At 40.9% G+C, this 26,703-nt stretch overlaps 2 protein-coding genes and 2 long non-coding RNA genes across 7 annotated transcripts; 3 read left to right on the top strand and 1 right to left on the bottom strand.

Annotated features, from left to right (window-relative positions):
- The first annotated feature begins 898 nt into the window (after positions 1 to 898).
- LOC121847278 (dynein axonemal assembly factor 8-like) lies at positions 899 to 2,860 on the top strand. The gene is made up of 5 exons (XM_042327876.1): positions 899 to 956; positions 1,146 to 1,300; positions 1,436 to 1,562; positions 2,338 to 2,469; positions 2,559 to 2,860. The coding sequence occupies exons 1-5, from the start codon at positions 899 to 901 to the stop codon at positions 2,819 to 2,821; spliced, it is 735 nt and encodes a 244-aa protein (XP_042183810.1). The 3' UTR covers positions 2,822 to 2,860.
- Positions 2,861 to 2,900: 40 nt separating this feature from the next.
- Positions 2,901 to 3,570, top strand: LOC121847221. The gene is made up of 3 exons (XR_006084165.1): positions 2,901 to 3,213; positions 3,296 to 3,334; positions 3,518 to 3,570. It is a non-coding gene; the product is annotated as an uncharacterized LOC121847221 (long non-coding RNA).
- Positions 3,571 to 3,756: 186 nt separating this feature from the next.
- LOC112246031 lies at positions 3,757 to 7,265 on the top strand. 3 transcript variants are annotated; one of them, XR_006084164.1, is made up of 6 exons: positions 3,757 to 3,987; positions 4,158 to 4,252; positions 4,375 to 4,474; positions 4,693 to 4,901; positions 5,009 to 5,074; positions 6,969 to 7,265. It is a non-coding gene; the product is annotated as an uncharacterized LOC112246031 (long non-coding RNA). The 3 variants fall into 3 exon arrangements; XR_002952848.2 differs by lacking the exon at positions 6,969 to 7,265 and having other exon boundaries at positions 4,696 to 4,901; positions 5,009 to 5,239; XR_002952847.2 differs by lacking the exon at positions 6,969 to 7,265 and having other exon boundaries at positions 5,009 to 5,239.
- Positions 7,266 to 11,728: 4,463 nt separating this feature from the next.
- Positions 11,729 to 26,375, bottom strand: LOC112245993 (putative E3 ubiquitin-protein ligase UNKL). 2 transcript variants are annotated; one of them, XM_024414248.2, is made up of 16 exons: positions 26,275 to 26,375; positions 25,251 to 25,460; positions 22,005 to 22,181; positions 20,161 to 20,294; positions 19,380 to 19,515; positions 19,166 to 19,283; positions 18,952 to 19,036; positions 18,714 to 18,856; positions 18,067 to 18,255; positions 17,483 to 17,536; positions 15,231 to 15,408; positions 15,035 to 15,124; positions 14,703 to 14,936; positions 14,350 to 14,543; positions 13,975 to 14,232; positions 11,730 to 13,777 (listed from the first exon to the last, which is right to left on the bottom strand). In XM_024414248.2, exons 1-16 carry the CDS (start codon positions 26,337 to 26,339, stop codon positions 13,622 to 13,624), a joined length of 2,421 nt encoding a protein of 806 aa, XP_024270016.1. In that variant the 5' UTR covers positions 26,340 to 26,375; the 3' UTR covers positions 11,730 to 13,621. The 2 variants fall into 2 exon arrangements, with proteins under 2 accessions (XP_024270017.1, XP_024270016.1); XM_024414249.2 differs by lacking the exon at positions 18,067 to 18,255 and having other exon boundaries at positions 11,729 to 13,777.
- Between the last annotated feature and the right edge of the window lie 328 nt (positions 26,376 to 26,703).

Raw genomic sequence — 26,703 nt, 5'->3', positions numbered from 1 at the left:
CAACCATACAGTTTTTTTCTTCTTCTCCTCACAGATAGCTGTTGCTCTGGGATACACTTCTTTGTTCCTGCATCCCCTGGTGGTTCACCACACCCTCTAGCTTCTCCACAACTCAGGGTTGGATGTTTGTGGCCTCCGCCTCCTTTACTCCTTCTGGCCTTCTGACCAACAGCGCCGGTAAACGTCTATCAACTAATGAACTTCTATTCTGTTATATTCTTATCTATTTTGCAGATCTTCAAAAGTCTGTCTCTGATTCAGGCCGGGTATCCTACAGGCAGGGAGATGATGGGGCCGATCAGCCTGTCCTTACCCTGGCTGTCCGAGAGCCTCACGCCCGCACCGTGTGGCCGGATGTAACAGGCCCTTCAGACCCCCTGCTGGCTAGGAAGACAGCCCCGGCATCCATCAACACTCTGCACTACAGCAGCTAGAACTTGCCCCTCTACTTCCCTCGCCTGGCCAGCAGTGTGCACAGGGAACTGGTCACGTGGTTCGCAGGGAGAGTTCCAGGAAATAATTCCCAGAACCCTGACCAGGCTCCAACTGACAGGTGTGTTTGTAGTCCAGAGCCGTCCTGATGTCTCACAACCATCACTCAAACATTACAAATAGAAAAACAAACATATTACTACTAATAAAGATAATTTATTTAACTTTTATAGCTCTATACCTTACATAAAGAATCTCAAAGCGTTGTAAAGCAACAACAACAAAAAAACAAGCAATTTAAAAAACAACAACATCATTAATCATCATGAGTAGATGGAAGGTCAAGAGACTGAAGGTTTACTCAGTAAATACTGATTGATACATTTGTTTGAATCTTTTTGGGCTATATATATATATAAACACACACACACAACACTAACAGTAGTCAAAGTATTTCACAAAAAACATGATTTTCTTCCAACACTCAGCTCTGCCCCTGGTGATGGAGAGGGAAGCAGCCCCTTGTATTAAACCAGGTTCTCTACCACCCTGTGTGCTACTGTTAAAGGTAACTCAGAAACAAGTACACACTTGAGGTCAACAATGTCAGAGTTATGGCTTAATGCTTTACTCTAGTCTAGATCCCAATTACAGTAGTTGGAAGTTTCAAAATGTCTTACTGTGGATCTGACTCTTCCCTTCCCACCTCATAGTGGACGTGTTCTTGATAGTGTCCCCAGCGGTGGCGCCGTGCTGCTACAGCCGGGTTCTGTCTGTGTGTGAGGGCAGAGGGTTCAGTCTGAGGGGGGTCCAGAGACTGCAGCTCCCCACCAAACAAACCCAGGCACTGGGACTCACCAGACAGCAGGTAACGACCCCACCTCCAACACACTGTCTCCAGATCAGTCACACCACACTGAATTGACAGCAAAGTGCCTGAGAGGAGCCGGCGAGATCAATGTTGACTATATGCCCTTAAAAGTTTGTCTTTCTCTTTGACAAGGTGTCAGTGTTCTGCAGTCCACCCACTGTTACTGTGGATGAGAAGAAGGTTGAACTGTCTTCCCACTGCCTGGTCTTACTTCTGAGGAGAGAGAGTGGCCTGCGTCACTGTGCCAGCCTGCCTGCAGGTATAGCACTTAACCTATAATACCTAATATCTCTGCTTCTATCACCTCAAAATTACACTGAGTGTACAAAACATTAGGAACACCTTCCTAGTATTGAGTTGCACGCCCTTTCGCCCTCAGAACAGCCTCAGTTCGTTGGGGCACGGACTACAAGGTGTTGAAAGCATTCCACAGGGATGCTGGCCGATGTTTACGCCAATGCTTCCCACAGTTGTGTCAAGTTGGCTGGACGTCCTTTGAGTGGTGGACCATTGATACACATGGGAAACTGTTGAACGTGAAAAACCCAGCAGCGCTGCAGTTCTTGACACACTCAAGCCTGGCACCTACTACCATACCCCATTCAAAGGAACTTAAATATTTTGTCTTGCCCATTCACCTTCTGAACGGCACACATACACAATTCATGTCTCAATTGTCTCAAGATTTAGAAATCCTTCTTTAACCTGTCTCCTCCCCTTCATCTTCACTAATTGAAGTGGATTTAACCAGTGACATCAATAAGGGATCACAGCTTTCACCTGGATTCACCAGGTCAGTCTATGTCATGGAAAGAGCAGGTGTTCATAATGATTTGTCCACTCAGTGTCTATCCTCTCCTCTACAAGTATGCCCATCTATTTGTGATTATTCCATGTTTACGTGTTCCTAATCTTTTGTCCACTCAGTGTATAAAGAACATGTCTTCCCATTTGATGCTGTTAGGCACTTTAGAGGCATTTGAGCTTGTGACATCAATGTTCAGTCTATTGACACTGATTCCTCTTTTTGTCAGCCCTTGTGAAAGAGTTGGAGACACAGAGGTTGTTGGGATGTATCCACATCAGACTGTCAGATGAAGGAAAGCTGGACCCGAGCAGCTGCTTTCACATGTTGCCCTACAGAGAGAGCCTGCTCCATAGCTTTGGTAAGGGAAGAGTTAACACAGTCTGTCAATGATGACCCCCTCCCTGGCTTCCTGGTCTAATTGAGTTTATGTTCATGCTTGGTTCTCAGGTGGGCGTATGTGGGCCGTACCCAACCCCTGCAATGTGGTGCTGTCCAATCACAGGTGTCCATCCAACCCAGAGCTGGAGCAGGTGGTGGTGCTTACGCTGGCTGGAAGGGACATCAGTCAGGGCCTGCTACACAGGCTCTGGGCAGGGGACACAACAGATACTTTACCCCACATTAACCATTCCCACAACACAGCCCATGTAATTAAATATATGAGACAATGTGGCTGCCCACATTGTCTCGACAGCATGCGCGCGAGGTGAGCCCCTATTAGGTAAGTGACCGTCTGTGGCAGAGCAGCATGGTGGGCCTGGCTTCCTCCCCTGCCCTGGTGTGTGCTCTGAGGAGGGTGGACGCCTTCGCCACCCTACGGCGGCTCCTGCCATGGGACTACCCCGGGAACCTGAACATACTGTTGTCTCCCACTCCTGAACTGGCCTTCAGACAAGCATCCCTCTTCTTCTCCCTGGGAGACATGATCCCTGGTAAAAAACAACAACTAGTCAGTGCAAGCTAGGTACTATTTCACTACTACCCTATATCTGGGTCAATCATGTCAAGGATAGCTGGATCTATGTGAATTTTCTCTCATCTTCAGATCACAGTGTGCGCCCATTACTGAAGTTCCTACCCCCACCTCACATTAATGTAGCTGGTATGTGTCACCTGGTCATCAGCACATTCAAACGACTCTCTCACCCACCTCCCTTCTGACTTGTGTTTAATGTTCCTTACAGGTTCCCAGCATGAGTCATTGTTAAACTGCATGGTGCAGGGTGAGTTTAGAAATGGGTTTATTTGGATGAACTTTGACCTTTGAAATAACATGATGTAATGTAGGACGTTTTATTGAACATTGGTTACTTGCAAAGTCGATTACTTCAACAATGGTTACAACATTGTACAAAAGTTGAAAATATTTAAGCACCTAATTTGCCACTCTTGTCTGTTTCCATCAGGTCCCCGGCTGCTGGTCAAACTGTTCCTGTTCAAGCCTGGAGTGTGGAGCCATGCTCTGGGGAAAATCCTCAGCAAAGTCCAGCGGAGTGGCTTCACTGTGGTGGGCCTGCATGTGCTGGTTCTGGACAATACCACAGCTGTGTCACTGGCATCTGCTGCAGATAATCAGGCAACTCACTTATTCCTACCTACCTAAACCAGGCCAGTGGACAGATTGTTATATTGTTTTTAATGCATTGGCTCAGCTCAGTTTTTCTCTTGTGTTTTCCTCTAGGACCCCTCTGCTGTAGAAGCCCATGTCCAGTACTTGAGCTCTGGGCCTTCCCTGGCTTTGTGCCTGCAGAGGGAGAATGCTGTGAAGAGGCTACTGGACGTGCTGGGACCTGAGGACCTGCCCAGGCCCGCGCTCAGGACCAATTCCTCTGGAGGGCCTGTTACAGCTCAGACCATCTACACAGCGGCATCTATGGTCAGTCAGTGCCCCTCGACCCCACACGATACTGGGCCACCTTCCAGGCCCTGCCAGACAACATAGATCAATCAGTTACAGAGTGGCTGAGACTGGCTTTGGAACAAGGCTTTAATGTTTCAGATGTAATGTTAGTAGCTCATGATGAATGATATAATACTATGTTGTAGGATTGAGGAGCTATCAGAGAGCTGTTCAGGATATGAAGAGGCTGTTCCCTCAGGGCCTATGCTGCACAGAGACCAACACCATGAGACAGGAGCAGGTACATCACAGTGCTACAATAGACATGATTTACTATTCCTAGATGTATAGCCGTCTCATATGCCCTGTGTTAAATAAGGAACACATTTTGAGTCTGTTGTCACTCACTGTTCTGTATCACAGATACCCAGTGTACACTCAGACTTGAGACATTTGGCTTGTCTGGCCAAATGGTCAGACAAGCCATCTTTATCACACCTTATGGCTTCTGGACTAAATGGAGGTGAGGTCTAGTTTTGAATATTTTAGCCTAGCTGAATCTTTGTTGTTGAATCGCTTATTTACTAGTTTTATGTGGATACAAAACAGGTCCCTTAATCATTGACTTTTTATTGGGACGTTGCCTATGATTGGTCTGGGGCAACTGTTGTTGTGTTTAGTTGATGTGGTATCAACAGCAATTGAACTTTGTAAACGTGGCCGTTTGTGTGTGGGTGGCAGCAGGGCCCTCGATCCGCAGTGCTCTCTGCCAAACCACCTGCCTGCTGCTGCCCTCCAGTGTACTGGGCCCAGCCCCCATCCACCTGGACCTGCTTGAGCAGCTGCTGAGGACAGGCTGCACCTGGTGGCCGGGAGGATGAGAGCCCTGGACGAGAACCAGAGATGTCACATAGCTGAGACACTGATGCTACCCTCTGAGGGATGGGAAGGTGAGGAGTGGGTATCTGCTATGTCGAAGGAGTTTGATAGTTGCGCAATAGCAGCATGCAGTGGTCACTCACTGTAACACATTGACTATCTCCTCTCTCCTCTCTAGGGCCCTTGTCTTATCGTTGTTCTACAGAAAGATAACACTGACCTGCTTTGACTCCATGCTTGAAAAGTAAAGGAATAGGCTACTCAAACATGTAACGATTAGTGTTTTGCATGTATTCTTCTTTGCATCATAATGGAATGCATAGATTAATATGCTATGGTTTATTTATTTTTGCACTATAGTACACTGCTCAAAAAAATAAAGGGAACACTAAAATAACACATCCTAGATCTGAATGAATGAAATATTCTTATTAAATACTTTTCTCTTTACATAGTTGAATGTGCTGACAACAAAATCACACAAAAATGATCAATGGAAATCAAATTTATCAACCCATGGAGGTCTGGATTTGGAGTCACACTCAAAATTTAAGTGGAAAACCACACTACAGGCTGATCCAACTTTGATGTAATGTCCTTAAAACAAGTCAAAATGAGGCTCAGTAGTGTGTGTGGCCTCCACGTGCCTGTATGACCTCTCTACAACGCCTGGGCATACTCCTGATGAGGTGGCGGATGGTCTCCTGAGGGATCTCCTCCCAGACCTGGACTAAAGTATCCGCTAACTCCTGGACAGTCTGTGGTGCAACGTGGCGTTGGTGGATGGAGCGAGACATGATGTCCCAGATGTGTTCAATTGGATTCAGGTCTGGGGAACGGGCAGGCCAGTCCATAGCATCAATGCCTTCCTCTTGCAGGAACTGCTGACACATTCCAGCCACATGAGGCCTAGCATTGTCTTGCATTAGGAGGAACCCAGGGCCAACCGCACCAGCATATGGTCTCACAAGGGGTCTGAGGATCTCATCTCGGTACCTAATGGCAGTCAGGCTTCCTCTAGCGAGCACATGGAGGGCTGTGCGGCCCCCCAAAGAAATGCCACCCCACACCATGACTGACCCACCGCAGAAAGCAGAACGTTCTCCACAGCGTCTCCAGACTCTGTCACGTCTGTCACATGTACTCAGTGTGAACCTGCTTTCACCTGTGAAGAGCACAGGGCGCCAGTGGCGAATTTGCCAATCTTGGTGTTCTCTGGCAAATGCCAAACATCCTGCACGGTGTTGGGCTGTAAGCACAACCCCCACCTGTGGACATCGGGCCCTCATACCACCCTCATGGAGTCTGTTTCTGACCGTTTGAGCAGACACATGCACATTTGTGGCCTGCTGGAGGTAATTTTGCAGGGCTCTGGCAGTGCTCCTCCTTGCACAAAGGCGGAGGTAGCTGTCCTACTGCTGGGTTGTTGCCCTCCTACGGCCTCCTCCACGTCTCCTGATGTACTGGCCTGTCTCCTGGTAGCGCCTCCATGCTCTGGACACTACGCTGACAGACACAGCAAACCTTCTTGCCACATCTCGCATTGATGTGCCATCCTGGATGATCTGCACTACCTGAGCCACTTGTGTGGGTTGTAGACTCCATCTCATGCTACCACTAGAGTGAAAGCACCACCAGCATTCAAAAGTGACCAAAACATCAGCCAGGAAGCATAGGAACTGAGAAGTGGTCTGTGGTCCCCACCACTCCCCAATTGGGGGTGTCTTGCTAATTGCCTATAATTTCCACCTGTTGTCTATTCCATTTGCACAACAGCATGTGAAATTTGTCAATCAGTGTTGCTTCCTAGGTGGACAGTTTGATTTCACAGAAGTGTGATTGACTTGGAGTTACATTGTGTTGTTTAAGTGTTCCCTTAATTTTTTTGAGCAGTGTATTTATAGAGGTCTAACCTTGCCAAAGTGGGGAAAATGCTAATTTATCCCAGCACTGAAAAAAAGCTTGTTCTAACTGCAGAAACATTGTGTTGTAGTACCAAATAATGGCAAAATTGACCCTTATGTTTAGTTAACAGGATCAAGTGATCTCGATTAAAAACAGATTGTGGTGAATGTCTATGAAGAAAGTACCATTGATAACAAGCACCTCTGAGAACATCTCATCTGTTTTGGTTCTAGGCATTGCAGCTGCTGTGCTATCTATTTGATGTTCTGTCTCCTGATAGTCATCATGCCATTGTACCACAGTAATCTGAGTGAACCTTAATTCTATAGTGCATTACCAAGAGGGCCAACCTATTTTCTGGAATTCTGTGCCAATCTTTGATTATAATCCATTTGATACATTCCAATACTGTATAAATAAAATATTTATTTAATTGGTTGTAGTAATAAACCTTATGTAACCCCCCAAAAGAAAAAGCTATTTTCATGTGAAGAAAATAAATGCTGGTTCATGTTTCAGTTATTGCAAGATTATACTTGTCATGGGGCATTAATCGTTGGAGTTTAGTGAACTAGAAGTACATACCTTTATTACTACCTTGGTTTTAAATCCATGAAACAAATACTCAACAAGTTTAAGATCAAAAAATGGTTTTAATTCCCAAGATACAAATTGTGAATTCTGTAAACCATTGCATAATGTTGCAGTACAATTGAACAAGTTAATGATACTCTACAAGCAAAAGATTCAATACCTTCTACTTAATTTTTTGTAAAAAGCCAAATCAGGCCATTCTTTGATTCCATAAAGATGAACTTTAATACAGGGGAACTCCCATTGATCATTTCTATGGGATAGTTGAATACTAATTCAATATACAATGTCCTATGTGTCCATACTTTGTAACAAAATAAGGGACATGTTTCTCATTCGTAATACAAATGTCTACTTCCATCGACATCAGCGTAAATACATCTATGAACTACAGTTCTCAATTAAAAACCTTTTTATCCTACAGTTGTAACTGAAACCCTGAGAAAATAAAATGTATTCCCCCTCCCCTTAATCACTACACTGATGAATACAGAGACCGGAAAACTGCATGTCTTACATTTATTTCATTGTATAGCAATTCATAAAACTAGATGCTACATCATAGCTAACGGATGAACTGCTCTCCATTTTATTCCAGTGACCTATTAAATATCTCATTTAGAACAGTACATTCAATATTTCAGGGTTTCTATGTTAAATTAACATTTTGAAATTAACTATTGGGAACAATTAAATGTTTTTACAAAAGTTCTGCTGCAATATGCATTTTTTTATATTTTTTATACTAAAATTGGAACAGCTTCATACATTTATGTACGTACAAGATTGCATAAAATCTTCAGGTTCCATGATCACAATATTTAATAAAACAAGGAAACAAACACTTCACAAGAATGCAAAATAGATTATGCTAAACCACTGCAGAGCATTGTTACATCTCAATTACATTTAAATTTACAAAACAATGAGTCCTACTTGGTGCTTTTCTTTAACAGTAATTGTCCGTTTTTTTTTCTTGTGCCAATAAAGATGAGTACAGAAAGAATCATATTTATTGGTGGTAGGTATAGTGGCATGTTATGAGTGATATATGGCAAATACAGACAGAGATGAAGAAGCAGTATTCATCATTCTAAGGTTGCCTTAAGCCTCCCTTATGAAACATGCAGTCTGGTTCAAAACGGCCTTTCTCTGATCACTTATGAATGCAAGCTCTTTACACAGAATTCTTAACTTTTCAGAGCGACAAAACAAATTTTACCATTCGAGAATCTTTAAGTGATAATATCGAAAAAGCTAATCATCTGAGTGGTAGCCATTGGGGAGATTATGGTACATACAATTATCTAAAGGCACTCGAATTTGGATTATTTGTCAGTTTTACTGTAATAACAATTTACCCTCATTAAGAGCAATACTCTTCAAATGCCAGGTAAAATATGACATTAACATCAAAAGGCACAGATTTATAAAATTTGAAAAACTAAAATTGGTCCATAGTAAAAGAACAAACATTAGTTTAATATAGCCATAACATTGAATGATTTAGAGCCATATTTATAAAATATGAGCTTACATTTTTTTCTTATTCAGTGTAAAAGGAAGATGTATACTTAGTATGCCACATTGAAGAGGGCTTAAGGACCAAGAACAAATGAGTGATAAGAGTTGCTCCTTAAACTTACTCACATCTGTATCTGCCATTGATGCTGGTTTAAATAAATCAAGTTCTGTCATTTCACCCGTTAATGACTCACTCAAATATGTAACCAATAAACAAATGATACACTATTGCCATCTTTCCAATGACTGCAGTAAATTGTGAATTAAAAAAGAAAAACACCAGTCAAATGAAAACAAAAGCACATTAGTCAAAGTATAATCTATACTCCTGACAGCATACAAGTAGTGCACAAATATCAATATTTAAAACTGATTGAGATTTTAGCTGTAAAGTGAAAAGACAAACATACTTCAAAATAGTACTCATCACAGTGGCACCTTAATTGGGGAGGACGGGCTCGTGATAATGGCTGGAACGGAATCGGTGGAATGGTATCAAATACCATTCCATTCACTCCGTTCCAGACAATAGTATGAACCGTCCTCCCCTCAGCAGCCTCCACTGGTACTCATCTATATGGCCACTTAAGAAGATTAACATGTCACTAACTTCTGAAATTCCTTCACTGTAGACAACTGCCAATTAGAATGATGTGTATGCTGCTGACCACAGTCATTTGTTTTACAAAAAAGGACAGTGATGCCATTAGTTTCTGTAAATGCACACCAAATCTACATTGTGTTAGGTTTGGTTTGTTTCAAATTAGGTTAACAATTTGCTTAGATTACTATAATGAAAAGTTGCTTTTTTTAATTAAAAGGAAACATAATAGCAATAAAGGTCTTTGGTAAAACTACAAATGGGCTTCAAGTCCATTACTATTGTCAGCAAAAGCAGTTGGCATAGTTCTGTCATTGAAGAGAACGGTATACTAATTTGTACATTTCAATACATATTTTAAAAGTAACTACAAGAACAAACTACCACACCACTTTGGTTCATTTGAGTCAAGTCCACATTAACTTAGTTGGCATCACAGGAAAAATACAAAACCTGTGATGTTAAATTGGGGAGAGCATTTACTGTAGCCCAATAGCTTTATTAGGATTCTCCAACCAATTTAAGAATCGAGACATTCTATAGCAGTACATTGATTGGCCTGTAACAATGTTTCAAAGATTCACAAAAGTACCCAAACTTGTGACTGACTAAAACGAAAATCAAAACATTTTAATCTAATGAGTCTTTGTTTAAGTGGTACTTTACTTGAACTATAACATTATAGAAGTTATAAACTTGGTATACCAAATGTTAGACGCCATAACACGTCTCTGAATGTTAGGGAACAAGAGTCATTGTTATGACGCCATTTTGATAGAGATATATCTCTATCTACACACACACACACACACAGAGGGGGGAACAAGTATTTGATACACTGACGATTTTGCAGGTTTTCCTACTTACAAAGCATGTAGAGGTCTGTATTTTTTTTAATCATAGGTACACTTCAACTGTGAGAGACAGAATCTAAAACGAAAATCACATTGTATTGCATGGCATAAGTATTTGATCACCTACCAACCAGTAAGAATTCCGGCTCTCACAGACCTGTTAGTTTTTCTTTAAGAGGCCCTCCTGTTCTCTACTCATTACCTGTATTAACTGCACCTGTTTGAACTCGTTACCTGTATAAAAAGACACCTGTCCACACACTCAGACTCCAACCTCTCCACAATGGCCAAGACCAGAGAACTGTGTAAGGACATCAGGGATAAAAATTGTAGACCTGCACAAGGCTGGGATGGGCTACAGGACAATAGGCAAGCAGCTTGGTGAGAAGGCAACAACTGTTTGCGCAATTATTCGAAAATGGAAGAAGTTCAAGATAACGGTCAATCACCCTCGGTCTGGGACTCCATGCAAGATCTCACCTCATGGGGCATCAATGATCATGAGGAAGATGAGGGATCAGCCTAGAACCACACGGCAGGACCTGGTCAATGACCTGAAGAGAGCTGGGACCACAGTCTCAAAGACAACCATTAGTAACACACTACGCCATCATGAATTAAAATCCTGCAGCGCACGCAAGGTCCCCCTGCTCAAGCCAGTGCATGTCCAGGCCCGTGCCAATGACCATCTGGATGATCCAGAGGAGGAATGGGAGAAGGTCATGTGGTCTGATAAGACAAAAATAGAGCTTTTTGGTCTAAACTCCACTCGCCGTGTTTGTAGGTAGAAGGATGAGTACAACCCCAAGAACACCATCCCAACCGTGAAGCATGGAGGTGGAAACATCATTCTTTGGGGATGCTTTTCTGCAAAGGGGACAGGACGACTGCACCGTATTGAGGGGAGGATGGATGGGGCCATGTATCGCGAGATCTTGGCCAACAACCTCCTTCCCTCAGTAAGAACATTTGAAGATGGGTCGTGGCTGGGTCTTCCAGCATGACAACGACCCGAAACACACAGCCAGGGCAACTAAGGAGTGGCCCCGTAAGAAGCATCTCAAGGTCCTGGAGTGGCCTAGCCAGTCTCCAGACCTGAACTCAATAGAAAATCTTTGGAGGGAGCTGAAAGTCCGTATTGCCCAGCGACAGCCCCGAAACCTGAAGGACCTGGAGAAGGTCTGTATGGAGAAGTGGGCCAAAATCCCTTCTGCAGTGTGTGCAAACCTGGTCAAGAACTACAGGAAAAGTGTGATCTCTGTAATTGCAAACAAGTTTCTGTACCAAATATTAAGTTCTGCTTTTCTGATGTATCAAATACTTGTCATGCAATAAAATGCAAATTAATTACTTAAAATCATACAATGTGATTTTCTGTATTTTTGTTTTAGATTCTCTCACAGTTGAAGTGTACCTATGATAAAGATTACAGACCTACATGCTTTGTAAGTGGGAAAACCTGCAAAACCGTCAGTATATCAAATACTTGTTCTCCCCACTGTGTGTGTATAAGTCAAATGTATTACTGCTTGAATGTATTGTGAGAAATTAGGCTACTGATGTCTTAACTGTGTATGCACAATAACATTCAAGAATCTAAATGCATTACAACTATATGTATACATCCTTCTCTCAGCAGCAACAAAGCTTGCAAAAGTGAAGTGATCGACTCTACAGTATGCTAGGCTGACAATACAAATATATCTGGCAGTGATCTAGATTTGTAGCTGGTTAACGTATGACGATTATAAGACATGCAATAATTGTTTCACCTGCCATTTTAACTTGATAAACATGAGGGATCACAATACCTTTTTGTTTTTCTCTGAATTACCATCCATGTAAACAATTGTATTTCTCAATTTTTCAAACTAAGTTACAAATCGTGTACCTGGGAATATAAGGTTATTTCTACTGAACATACTAATTGCTGCAAATATTAAAAGGACCAAGATATAGAGTGAGGAAAAATACATTTTGAACACAGTAGAAGGTCATTTCAATTAGATTAACCTAGCTAAGCACATTACACTGTCATATTTGAAAACACAACTTACAGGTTCAACACCAATGATGCATCTTACAACAAACACCAGTCTAAAATGTATAGCGGAGCCTGTTTTTATCTTGTTTACAAACAAGACCAGAGTTGTTTCCTTGCTTGCATACTACCAAACACTAAATCAAAAATGGTCATTTGAAATTATACTGAAGCCGCATCAAAAAGCACCATTGCCTGTGTAGACAAGGAAAATATATTGTTTTATGTTTTGTATGCGTGAAGTCAGGACACAGGCACTGACAAGATGTATATCTTCATACAACTATAATCTGAGGAAATACTTTGACATAGGATTGGGCAATACACATGATGCAAAGTAACAAAATTAAGTAGATATATGTGCAGAGGCTTTGACTACCTGTGTCTGCTTTTACAACAATCCTCTAAGAATCAATGGTCATGGTTATCATCTAAGGAAAGGCACTTGAGACTAGAGTAGAAGCCAAGTATCAGATATGTTCTAGACATGTTTGAGAGCTAGTAGGAATCCTATCAAATTCACCATGTCAGACTTATGTACATCAAGACATGCTCCTCTAACAACTACATAATGAACAATTCAGTAATCACTAAGAGACACAGTAATTGATTTCCTAACTGCTTTAGCAAAAATGTGCCTTACTGATATTACAGCTGCTGGTTATGCCTAAAATGCATTCAAAAGTGTGTACTTTTGATGGAAAGGTATAAATTAAAGAATGAAAAGTAGAAACTATTGTTTAGCACTTTTCTATGAAAACTAACAGGATATATAGAACTATACCATGATTTAACAATAGGAAACATGAAATATTCTAGTATGTTTCACAGTACACACAAAAGCTCGATACATTAGCATATTAAGAAAAAAATATATAAATCTAACAAAAACAGCTCAAAGTTAATTTCTAAAATACCCTTTAACAAATTCCCAGGTCAACAAAGTGCTTTACAAGAAATCAATCTTCACAAAGATGGTTGCAATACTAATAATAATGTTTGACTGATGTGTTTCAGTGATAAAGTCAAATTAGGCCCACTTGAACAATGGATGCCCAAACTTTTTGGAAAATGTAAGTGATCCTTTACAATACAAAATAACATATTACATTTAAGTACTTGATTTATCAAACACCATTTATGTAGTTCAAATTAAACTAATTGAATTACTATATGAAATAGTGAAACAAAATGCTATTTATAAAATGTAAGCATGTATTAGTAGTTCTTCAAAGGGCAAATTCCTTAAGTAGTACCTTGAATAATTGTACATCACCACTTCAATATTTTTGTCTTACAGTATGGACATTCTGATTTACTAGGTGCACAGTTCTTACAAAGTACATAATGTTGGCAAGGCTGCAGGACTATGCAACGATCATGCGTTTGGCAAACTATACATTTCTTTGACTGAAGCTGATATAATACCTGTGTTGGAAAGAAAAGAGGTTGTATCAGAAATTACTCGCAACATAATAACTCAATACAATGATTCCTAGCAAGATTTTTTTTTAAATATATATATATATATATTTTTTTTTAATGCTTCACTAGGCTAAAGTCTGCCATAATGTATATCCTGATCACTATAAATAAGAATGTGCTTAGTATCTGGCCCGTCTTACCCCATCTATAAGGTCTAGATCAGTGCGCAGCTGGCTCTGGATGGAGTGGAGCTTTGGTAGAGGGAGCTGGTCCAGGTCTCCATAGCTTCTAAGCAGGGGTGTGCCAGGGGAGCGACACAGCACGTCAAAGTCCCCCTGGAGCTCCTTCAGCTTGCGCTCCGTGTCCACTCGCGTCTGCTCTGCCAGCTGCTGCTCCGCCTCGGCTGACTTTGCTTGTTCTTTTGCATCATGGGAGTCTTTCTGCCAGGCCTCACATGCCTGGAACAGACAGACATGTCAAATATATAATTGGTTTAACAAGGGTCGGGATGTATTGCTTACGGAGACAGTGCCTTTATTTCATGTCATAGTTCTTGCATGGGTCTAGTGACTGACCTGCTTGACCTGGTGCCACGCGTCTTCCCATTGCTTGATCTTCCTCTTGGCCTCGTCCAGCTCCCTGAAGAGCCGGTTCAGATCAGCGCTGCTGCTCACAGTGGTGGAGCCCAGGCTGCTGAACACTGGTGATGGGCTGGGAGAGAAGTTGCCACTCACAAAGTCCCATATGCTGCTAGCTCCCCCATTCAAACCTATAAGGTGGGATCAGGACAATTGTTTCATGTCAAAGCACAAAAACAAAAAAAAAAGTGTTGCATTTATAAAATTGTTGATGCCTCATAAGCAAAAGAATAATGCTCACTTTTGCATGTTTGTCAAGATTGCTAGTAAATATTATATTGTTAACTTACCCAGAGAGTTCTGAGAGGAGGTAGGTGTTCCCAGAAGGCCATGCTCAGGTTTGGTTAGCAGGCCCTGAGGTTGAGTCTGCTGTGGAGCCATTCCTGACAACAGGCACTGGGACAGGGACTGGGAGAGAGAGCTCAGAGGGGAGGCAGAGAGTGATGAGTTGGAATTCAATGAAGAAGACCGTGCAAGGGAGCCAGGAATGTTGACCGGAGCAGATCCTCCCAACATCCTTTGACCTAGAGGGCAATGGGAAGCATAAATCAACCTCGCAATTTAAAAATACAGAACACACTCAAGTTAATTGTGTTCAATGTTTCAAAAAAGGTTTGCTTACTTAAACCAAGACTGTTGTTTTCTTGCTCCTCAAACTCTTTATCAAGAGAGGCAACATTGATGTCACAAAAATTCAGGTCAAGTGCAGAACCTGAAAGAAAAGGCAAGTAGCTTTTTTTATTAGGAAAATAAGTATTCCGTGTATAAAGAGGTACATTCACCCCTCAAACAAGTTTGTACAATACAAGTACACTTACCTATAACTGACTCCACAGTATTGCTCCCAGGATAGAATGGGGTTGCTTTTGCATTCATTGTTGATAAGGTGGTGGGTGAGGAACTATCTGATCCAATACTAGAGGCCAGGCTAGATTCTATACTGGAGGTTATGCTGGATGCCAAAGGGTTCATCCCAGAGAATACACTATTGTGTGTCTGTAAAAGAGGCGTACATAGCAAGGCATTGTTTCATTAATAGTGTCATTTTGAGCAATATTTAGCTTTACTACATTGGTGCTCGGTTAAGAAGACAAGCCACAGATACCGTGCCTGGTCATATGCTTTAGATGGGAGATCATGAATAGGCCTTTTTATCAAGTCGATTGGACGGATCCTAATGACTTTGAAATTATAACAGCAAAACCCCTTTGCCTCCACAGGAATACCTTTAAATAGAAAATGTTCTACACATCACTAACAGCGTTTCCCCTATGTTTATTTTCAGCATAGGTGGCAAAATTGCAGTTTTAAATCTAAGTTCCTGCAATTCTACACATTTTGCCATGGCTTATGCTATCAGTGACTCAAACATGAACATATCAAATGGGGGTCCCATGCCATTTTTGGAATTTTATACTCTCCCTGACTGTATAGTTTTTATTTTTGGTGATTATTAGTTCTCAAAGTTGATCTTATTTTTAAAAAAAAATATAGCTCCATTATCTTTTCTACATGCTTTATCTGGTTTTGTCATTTACAGTGCCTTGCGAAAGTATTCGGCCCCCTTGAACTTTGCGACCTTTTGCCACATTTCAGGCATCAAACAAAGATATAAAACTGTATTTTTTTGTGAAGAATCAACAACAAGTGGGACACAATCATGAAGTGGAACGACATTTATTGGATATTTCAAACTTTTTTAACAAATCAAAAACGGAAAAATTGGGCGTGCAAAATTATTCAGCCCCTTTACTTTCAGTGCAGCAAACTCTCTCCAGAAGTTCAGTGAGGATCTCTGAATGATCCAATATTGACCTAAATGACTCATGATAATAAATACAATCCACCTATGTGTAATCAAGTCTCCGTATAAATGCACCTGCACTGTGATAGTCTCAGAGGTCCGTTAAAAGCGCAGAGAGCATCATGAAGAACAAGGAACACACCAGGCAGGTCCGAGATACTGTTGTGAAGAAGTTTAAAGCTGGATTTGGATACAAAAAGATTTCCCAAGCTTGAAACATCCCAAGGAGCACTGTGCAAGCGATAATATTGAAATGGAAGGAGTATCAGACCACTGCAAATCTACCAAGACCTGGCCGTCCCTCTAAACTTTCAGCTCATACAAGGAGAAGACTGATCAGAGATGCAGCCAAGAGGCCCATGATCACTCTGGATGAACTGCAGAGATCTACAGCTGAGGTGGGAGACTCTGTCCATAGGACAACAATCAGTCGTATATTGCACAAATCTGGCCTTTATGGAAGAGTGGCAAGAAGAAAGCCATTTCTTAAAGATATCCATAAAAAGTGTTGTTTAAAGTTTGCCACAAGCCACCTGGGAGACACACCAAACATGTGGAAGAAGGTGCTCTGGTCAGATGAAACCAAAATTGAACTTTTTGGCAACAATGCAAAACATTATGTTTGGCGTAAAAGCAACACAGCTCATCACCCTGAACACACTATCCCCACTGTCAAACATGGTGTTGGCAGCATCATGGTTTGGGCCTGCTTTTCTTCAGCAGGGACAGGGAAGATGGTTACAATTGATGGGAAGATGGATGGAGCCAAATACAGGACCATTCTGGAAGAAAACCTGATGGAGTCTGCAAAAGACCTGAGACTGGGACGGAGATTTGTCTTCCAACAAGACAATGATCCAAAACATAAAGCAAAATCTACAATGGAATGGTTCAAAAATAAACATATCCAGGTGTTAGAATGGCCAAGTCAAAGTCCAGACCTGAATCCAATCGAGAATCTGTGGAAAGAACTGAAAACTGCTGTTCACAAATGCTCTCCATCCAACCTCACTGAGCTCGAGCTGTTTTGCAAGGTGGAATGGGAAAAAATTTCAGTTTCTCGATGTGCAAAACTGATAGAGACATACCCCAAGCGACTTACAGCTGTAATCGCAGCAAAAGGTGGCGCTACAAAGTATTAACTTAAGGGGGCTGAATAATTTTGCACGCCCAATTTTTCAGTTTTTGATTTGTTAAAAAGTGGGGGAAACACGGTCACTAGCCTCTAGAAATACAAAGGCAACGACAAATGCTTAAGTTATTCACCTGCTTGTCTAGGTCCATCATCTTTTGATCGATATGTCCCTTATAGTTCTTTATCTGAAAAAAGACAGCACATTCACATGACCCAACACTTAAACCCAGCAATTGGCTGGGTCTTAGAAAGCCAACACCTTTCTTAAAAGTGAAGAAAATTCAGTTAATAAATCAGTCATCTGCAGCCCTATCAAAAGAGAGAAAATGTCTGATGTCATCACCACAACCCATTAAGACAGTCTAAAACTAAATAAGCAGACATTTGTTTTATAACTAATATATAACATGAATACAAGTCACATATCCAAACCATGTCTAATCTAGGTTCATAAAATGTTAAGCGCAACACTGAATTTGACCAGGAATGGGTAAACTATTATTTATTTTTGCCTTGCTTGTTAATTTCAGTATTCACCAAGTCATCACAAATTTATAGAAAATGACAATGTAAAAAATTGAATATAGAAATAAATCAAAATAATGGAAACTATGACCAAAGTGTGTATAGCAGTGGGTCAGGCCCTACACTAAGCGGAGTACAGGGGTCTTCCCATAAGGACGGGGAAAGAGAGAGAGCAGTCTTATTGTAGTACCTGATCCTCGCGTTCAAAGCCCGGCGCTTTGGGATAGTTAGACGTCAGAGATGACACACTTGACGTGGTGGACTCTGAACATAAGCTACCATTAGTTAAGCATTTGGACCTGCCGATGGGTCCGATTGGGGACAATGAACTGTTGCTTCCTGAGCTTGGCGTTACAGTCGGACTATTAGAATATGAAACCTGAGGGAGAGAAGTACACATGATCTTAATAGGGTTTTAGAGCCAGCCAAACAAGCCCAGCTTTCCTAACGAGGCCAGAGAGCAGATGATAACTGAAGATGTTTAGATGGAATATTGGCTTCAGAGAGAAAAAATTACACTGAATTGTTAAAGTTTGGTTTCTGTTGAATCCTATATTAATTTGAATTACGCTGTATATTTCTTGGTGCACTAGTACTACCAGAAACAAAATGATGTTACAGACTAGTGAAATACAAGGCAAGTACAGAAAACAGAAGAACGGAAACATAAAATGACAAGAATATACAAAACAAAGGTGTAACAAATAAGGAAAGTTAATAGCTTAAATGTCTTTTCAGGGTCTAATCTATAGACGACATGTTTTTCATTCAAACTGAGATGCCTTTGTAAAAGACAGTGGAGAGAAGCAGAGAGGGAGTAGTAATCAGAACACATACATTCCCCACTTGGCCGTTGTTGATGCTGCTGATGGAGTGTGCACTGCTGCCCCACTCGCTGACCGGACACTCTGAATACTGCTGAGAGCCTGACTGCATTGCTGTTAGCAACGAGTTCATGGTCTCTTCCGTGGAGGGAATTCCTGAAAAAATACACAATCACAGACAGGAGGTTTTAAGTTTGAGAAGTTGCCAACAAGCAAGACAGCGTTGACGTATTTTGAAGAGCTTCACTTACTTTCTACATGCGCAAACGCACAGAACGGCCCTCTAGGACAATAACCAGTTTGCCTCATGTCATTGCATTTGGTGGATTTGTAGATCTGAAGTGAGAAAGACAGGTTCTCTGCTCATAACTGTGTGGCATTTTCCCAAAACAAGGTTTGACAGATTCCCCATTGCAAGAGACAAAATGTGCTAAGCATTTATAAAGTGTCAAATGTCCCACTTACCTCTGGGTGGAACTGCTGTTCAGTGCGTGAGTGACAGTATTGACAGCTGTCTCCACTGTCACACTTCGATGGCTCGCCCCACTCATCCCCATGTTTCACATTGGGACACGGAGTTGACCTGACACATCATTCAAGGGGTTAACTACATATTACAGAATTATTACACAGTTGTCAAAGGCATTCTCTTTGTTGTTAGACAGTCCTAATCGCCTACCTGTATTTGAACTTGCGTGGATTTCGTCTTCTGTCTCTACTATTGTGGTAGTGAGGGCAGGCATAGCCCTGTCTACATAGTCGTGGAGGCTTGGTGCACTGCTCTGTTTTGTAGTTCGCTAAAACAAAATTGGTGTCTGGAAGGAAAGCACACAATGAGTATGTTGCATGTACACAATAAACAATTATTGTGGATAGTCAGATTAATATAATCTCTTGATTTAAAATATTTACATGCTTTTCAAGAACGAGTTCCCTAATAATCCTGTTTACATGGACATCTGAAATCAGGCTACCTGACGGGACTGACGAATGCAGAAAAAAAAGATCAAAATAAATGCTCTACCAGCGAAAACATTTCGATTCTTAGTCCAGACAAAGTTTGTATGTGAAAACTATTTTTAATATGCATACTCACTCACTTCACTCGACAAGACGAAGCTTGTACACACCTCTGAACTCTGATCAAAGCATTTACATGTCCTAATAATGAGAACGAGTGCGCCGAAATCCAGGTGTTTTAATCGGCGTATGCTTACTACCATTATGATCTTACACCAATTAAGATAAGCAGAGTAAGGTGTTAATATGACTAACGCCATACTCTGCCATAATCAGTTTAATATTGATTTATTAATGTGCATATAAACATACTCAGTGTAAGACATTCTGTTATTGACCTAATGCCAAAATATAACAACAAGTCAAGGAAATCCAATCAATAGAAAAATAATGTGGCACTGGGTGACACCGCCACCAGATTCAATGTGTCTGCTGCTCACCTTGCCACCGGGGGTCCTCTGTAAGAGTCTTCTCTATCATGGCTTGGCTGGCCAGTACTCCAGGCTGTAGATCAGGGATACCCTCTCCAGATCCCAACTGGCCATTCTGGAGGGCTTCCTGTGCCTGGATCTCTCTGTGCACATGAAGAAGATCAGTGAGAGAGCTACTACACAAAACAAACAAAAAAGAGGAAGAGACAAATGTAGAATATTCAGGCAGTGCCTTGCTCTTAGACTTGTTCTGCTCAACAGTTGCTAGGCAACGCTTGAGCATGCCTCTGATACCACATTTACTGTTGTTTTTGTTGAATTATTTCAAGCTCCCATTCCTTAATGTGATGTCATTCATGGGACGTTAGACAGGGTATTGCTATTTTCCAGTGACGGGTATTTAAAATGTGAACACATGATTCATAGTAAAATAGCAAATGTATGCTATTGTTACGGTTAAGTCCATTGCTTGTATTATACAGATATTGGCCTACTTTTTGTATCCATCTAAGATGTGGGGGGATATTACTTCAAATATACCACTGAATCTTTCATCCCATTAAAGAAATAACAATAACACTTTAATTGTTTGCACAGTAAATGGTACTCAACAAAACCAACATCAACCCTGTGACGTAGAAGTCCGTCACTGGCCGCGGGCAGCATTTGGTTCTTTAACGCACACACATATTCATCACTCCTCCCTGCGCCATTATACCATAAGTTAACAATGTGGGTCGACACACAATTTAACTTCTGTCTTGGTGCATGCATTTCACACTTGTCAATGTTCATATTTGAGAGATACAATAATTATTATACTTATCAATGTTGTGGATGAGCGCATTGTTTGTTTGTTCTGTTCCTCTCTCTCCATCTCTGTAGCTTCTGGGTATGCTGGAAAAGGACCCGAGCTAAGGGAATTGGGTTGGCTTTATGGTGCCTGTCCCAAATGGCTCATTAATGCATATGGGCATATTGAAAGATATTGTCAGTAATGATGTAATGTTGTAAATGTTATGTTGTGATATTGTTTAAAACCGTGTTGCAATGTATATCCTTTAGTATGTTTAGTTGTAGGTTTGTATTGTTAATTGATTAATTAATTAGGGTTAATTGTTCTGAGGGGAGGGGCTAGCCCTACAAAAGGAGCCTCTCTCCAGTCTCTAAAGGGGATTTTTTGGATTGAGCTGTGGATGGGGCAGCATTGTTGTTAAGCTGTCCCATAAGGTAGACGTTGATGGCAGTACTGTTATTTTCTGTTCCGGAATCACTTGTAAATAAACACCTTTGCAAAGAAGAACTTTTGCGGTTCCGCCATCTTTTTATTTTTATAGAGGTTAGGTTATCCAGTTTAGCCATCTGGCCTACTCTACGTGACAAACCCTGGCAATAAGTACACTATGACTGATGGCTATGAAGATAAAATTGTGGTTTAATCTGCTCTTAGCCCAGCCAATTTGAGAGGCATCAGGGAGACTAATTGAGCTAAGAAAATAGATGAACACACTTCATTCTCCCACTGCCATGTATGGGCATGTACTGGAGTGGATACAGACTATTATCACTTCAGCGGGGACAGCTAGACGTACCATGTTGAATCAAAGTAACACTAACAATGGTAGAGAAGAGGTCGACAGCTTCAAAAATATAGTCTACGGGTAAATTTAAGAATTTCATTAAAACTATGATGTACGAATGGAATCAGTTGGTACATTTTGTCAGTGCATGGTCAGACCTTGCATGATTTATCGTTGTGTACTCAGCTAACTGGCTTAACAAGCCTATTCACATGTTTGTTGATGGTATGACACCTTGAGAATAGAGTGGTTACTAAAGGCATGATAGATCACCTGATATCGTAGACAGGGGGGCGGAGATCATGTGGGCCATGGGCAAAGGCGCAGTGTAGGCCGTTCTTCACGCAGTGCCCGCGGGCATCAGTTTCATGGATACAGGTACCAGTCTTGTAATAACGAAGATGGTACTTGCGCTCTGTGTCACCAGTGGTCCGGTGCAAGTAAGGACAGCTAGACAGGAAAGGAAGCAATGATTAGACAAATGAAGACTTCCTCATTAAAATGATCAGGATTTGATGTGACAGAGATACAATCTGCATAAAATCGGTCTCTATCCTATGTTTCTAGAATTCTATGCTGTGCTTTTCCTAAGAAGTCATTCCACAGATTTTAATTGAAAGGAAACAGACCGAGGCTAAAGGAATGAGTTACAGAGCATAATGAGATATCGGTCTTCCTCCCTGTATTAGTGGCAACCGTTCTTCTTGGTGCTTAATATGCACATCAGACAAACAAAAATGTAGCCAATGCCCACAGTGGGAGTCAGAGGAATGCAACGCCTTTTATAGATACAGCGCTCTCACAGGCTTTGATGTATGGTGAGGAATTGAACAGAAATAATACATCGCTATGAATGTGCTCAAATTCACATTGAAAACAAATAATTTCCTCAAATACAGCAAAAAGCTTCTTACTCCGCAGCAGTAACCATGGCAACGGATGTGATGTCACGAGAAGAGAGCAGCCACTGGTAGAATGAGTAATAGAGAGTGCAAGTGCTCGCTCTCAGGCAGAGTTTAAATATTGTATAGAACTTTCAATATAACAGCAGGTTGAATTGAGGAACATCGTTTACTTTCTGCTGTGAAATTCCAAATACACTGATATAGGAAACTGGAACTCAACCTCTCAATGATAAACCACTATAAAGTATTCAGTATGCTACACATTTGCCACAAATACTTTTAACATCACAGCTAGTCTCTACCTCTAGATATCACTAAACTGTGGATCTGACCAACACACTTTAACCAGACCGGTGCCATTGATGATTGTCATTGAACTAGTGAGTGAGACGTCTCGAGTTACTCAATTTCTTTATGGTGCTCTGACACAAATAGGCCCAAATTATAGAAGTGGCTTGAATATCATGTTTCAGAGCTGTTCTTCTTAATGTTGAACAGCATCTTTCTCAAGATATAATCTAGAACATCCATCCTGTCTTATTAAATAGGCTAGGTTATTAGCTGTATAGCTTGCTTCCTTTCAGTGAACCTTTAAATTCTGTTAATTTTGTAGGGAGACTTGTAAAATCCCCAACCAACACATCGGGTGGCCGGTAGCCTAGTGGTTAGAGCATTGTACTAGTAAGTGAAAGGTTGCAAGAACGAATCCCTGAGCTGACAAGGTAAAAATATGTCGTTCTGAACCTGAACAACGCAGTTAACCCACTGTTCCTAGGCTGTCATTGAAAATAAGAATTTGACTTGCCTAGTTAAATAAAAGATAAAAATGGAAATGTTAATATTTTTCTTTTAACTGATAGAGCTGTCAGTAAGTATACTAACAAGTACATCTGCTCCAGTAGGCCAAGCATGAGCATTTTGTAATATTACTCAGGACAGGTTAGTAGGGCTGGGAAATGCCTGGGACTTCACAATTCTATTTCAATACTTAAGGGCTGATACAATAAGAATTGTGATTGGCTCCCTATTGAAAAAGAAGATAGCGTGTTCTCTATGAAGGAAAAATACTGGAGATTTGGTGTAGGTACCAATGACAGGCCGTTCAGGGGCAGAACGACAGATTTGTACCTCGTCAGCTCAGGGATTTGAACTTGCAACCTTCCGGTTATTAGTCCAACGCTCTAACCACTAGGCTACCCTGCCGCCCACTACAGGGTAGCATTATTTTTTGTGTGTGTTTTTTTCTACAATAACCCCGTGACTTTGTTACACCAGGTAACTGAATACTGTAGCTTTTATTTTAGTTAGATGCAGATGAACTGCTAATTTATTAATTTAATTCATCCTTCCTTTGGTGTCTATCCGCACCACCACAAGCCTTCTTATATGTAATCTCAAGTGACAAACTGTATCCGCCCAACCTGACACGCTATATCATGTCACAAATATTTTAGGCTATTACCATTTGTTTATGCTATCATTATCATGATTTGTAAAGACACAATATGTAGGCTCATAAGGCCTATTCTTTGTTACTTTCATTTTCAGTAGATTGATGTCACACCAGTAACGAAAACTACAGTTCTAAGAATGAGCTGAAGTGGCATACCCCAAACATTCGAAATATGTTCCTCTGATTTTGTTTAAAAAAATAAAGTGAAATTAGCTGATGCTTTGAGGGTTGGGCCTAAAAATGCTGCAGTAGCCATTAAATAATAGAGCAAGAATATATAAAAGACTTACATACTTCATTTCTACCCCTCAGTATATCTCTATTAATTACCATAAAAGAGTAGTTATTCTTAGGCTGAGCTGATACTTGAATTGTACTTGCATGAAACCACACGGAAAAGTATCAATTCATGCTTCTTAGGATTCAATGAACATAACGATAAAGTGCAAGTGGTAAAAACCAGACACGTCCATGTATAAGTACTTTTAACAACATTAAGGATACAAATACAAAGCAGAAACTCGTTCAAAGCGACCTCATTTTCAACGGACTCATGAACAATAAACATTGCTTGTTCGACCAATGGGAGAAGGCTATGTGCAAAGGCGGTTCAATCATAAGCAAGAAAACAGGGGGTGTGTTCATCGTTTCCTCGCAAACTGGAGGAAAAAGCTCAACCCCACTCTGCAGCTCAAAACAGACGTGTCCAGCGAGAATTACAAAAAAACATCCATGAAATGACAATGAATGTGGTTGAATCATTCAATTGGTTCCGCATTATTGAGAACGTCTGTCGTCCCACTCCGGGGCCATAGGAGGCCATGCGGATCGACATTAGCTCGAACAATAGACAAGTCAACAACACCATGTGCAAGCTAGGTCATCACCAAGCTCGTAGTGCGAGCTGAATTCTGTGCAACGAGGATCATTCACGTCAGGAATTCGCATGAATCTGACTTCCTACTGAAACAATGCAGCATCCATAAAATGTTAGCAACACAGTTATAAGTGTGCTGACTAAACTGGCAACCTGCACAAATTGAGTTAATTCTCAACCGGAATGAACAACAGCCACAACATTGATAAGCATGATACAGTAGCAACAATCTACCCAGACAATAATAATTCACAGAAGAAAAAAAATTGAAGCTTCACACTTACTCCTCTCCATCTGGGCAAATGCCCGTAGTCTCGTCATATTTTGTGCAATAAACGTCAGGGCTGTAGTTAAAAGTTCCATCTCTTCTTCTAATCGGTCGTCGTCGCCTCTGGTTGAGGAAATGCCAATGAAAACATGTAAAGGGTCTATGTTGTGTGCACTTGTGCTGCAAGAAGAGGGGGCACTGTTCGGTCCTAAACTCCTTCAAATATCTGCAAAATGGAAAGACAAAGGCGGTGTTAATGAAAGACACCACCTGACATCGTGTAAAAAAGTATCGGAGTCCAAAGCTCAAGGGGAATATCACATCTAACTTTGATATAAATATTACAGCTTCGCTATTTGAAATTTAAAGTAAACAATAGCTATGCTAAAGGTAAGGAGATAAACGTTTACACCATCTACAACGAATATTTGATTGACACTAGCTATGTAGCTGAATTTTACAATCACTCGAACTGATAAAACTACTTGGTAGTGATAGCTAGAAGCTATCTACCTTGACCATTCACATACAATCCACGCAAGATATTCGACGTTGCCTTCTATCAAACAACCAGAACGTACGTCAAAACATATGCGTAGACAGACAGCAAATAAGGCCGAGGTGGAAAAGGATAACACTGCTGGCTGGCAAACCATTCAACTTCGCTAACGTTACCCAGTCCACGCTAGCACGTTGACTGGCTAGCTAACGTTAACCACCAACCAAGTTCCTGCGAATTCCGCTTTTTAATGTTACGCCTCTTTTTTATGTGGAACATTTTCACGGTCACACAATACAATTATACACACGTATTTGTTAAAATTCAGTTACAGTATCAATTTGAATATGTATCTAGCAAGTTAGCGCTAGGCTAACTGCGTGCATTGGGAAGAATTTACAAAAGGAAAAGCACCATGTTTTACTGCACTACGAGTGAAGAAATATCAAGCAGTCCAACTATAAAACAATATTCTGTACATAAAAGAAGCACGATATTTTAAGGAATACGTCTTTGTCCATTTAACGTTTGCTTTACTTACGTATAGTGGGTTGGTTTCTCGGTTTGAGGAGAAGCGTTCGCCGCCGTTTTCGAAACCGACGGCATTTTCAGTCAAAACAATGAAACGCGCCTGCGCGAACTGTTCCGTTTCGTTCCATTTACGTACGGAGTGAGATTTGTTTCTTTATTCTGTAAATGTGTCTACCACGATCCGTGCGAAAATTCAACATAATTTACAAATAAAACTTTGATGTGTGAATATATTAAAATAAAACTATAGTCCAGAAATATGTATATATATTTCACAAATTAAACCATAATCTGTGAAACTGTATAAATATTAACCATAAATCAAGAAATAAATATGATCTGTAAATATATTCAACATAGCTCACAAATAAAACTACAATTTGAACAAATGTACAAAGATTTGTGCGCAAATATGCAGAAATCCCTAACATTTACAACT

The sequence above is a fragment of the Oncorhynchus tshawytscha genome, linkage group LG09 (assembly GCF_018296145.1).
Source record: "Oncorhynchus tshawytscha isolate Ot180627B linkage group LG09, Otsh_v2.0, whole genome shotgun sequence".
In the NCBI taxonomy this organism is placed as follows: Eukaryota; Metazoa; Chordata; class Actinopteri; order Salmoniformes; family Salmonidae; genus Oncorhynchus; species Oncorhynchus tshawytscha.
Note: the sequence above shows the minus strand (reverse complement) of the source record. Positions and strands in the feature narration are given on the sequence as shown.

What these genes read in the sequence shown, in the direction of transcription:
- LOC121847278 (XM_042327876.1), top strand. Translation starts at nt 899, where the DNA reads ATGATTTTCTTCCAACACTCAGCTCTGCCCCTGGTGATGGAGAGGGAA. An exon ending in GGAGAGGGAAGCAGCCCCTT is followed by an intron (nt 957 to 1,145) that starts GTATTAAACCAG and finishes CCCACCTCATAG; the next exon opens with TGGACGTGTTCTTGATAGTG. An exon ending in GAGCCTGCTCCATAGCTTTG is followed by an intron (nt 2,470 to 2,558) that starts GTAAGGGAAGAG and finishes CTTGGTTCTCAG; the next exon opens with GTGGGCGTATGTGGGCCGTA.
- LOC112245993 (XM_024414248.2), bottom strand. Translation starts at nt 26,339, where the DNA reads ATGCCGTCGGTTTCGAAAACGGCGGCGAACGCTTCTCCTCAAACCGAG. An exon ending in AAACAACAGTCTTGGTTTAA is followed by an intron (nt 14,937 to 15,034) that starts GTAAGCAAACCT and finishes ATTGCCCTCTAG; the next exon opens with GTCAAAGGATGTTGGGAGGA. An exon ending in CGTGGCACCAGGTCAAGCAG is followed by an intron (nt 14,233 to 14,349) that starts GTCAGTCACTAG and finishes TGTCTGTTCCAG; the next exon opens with GCATGTGAGGCCTGGCAGAA.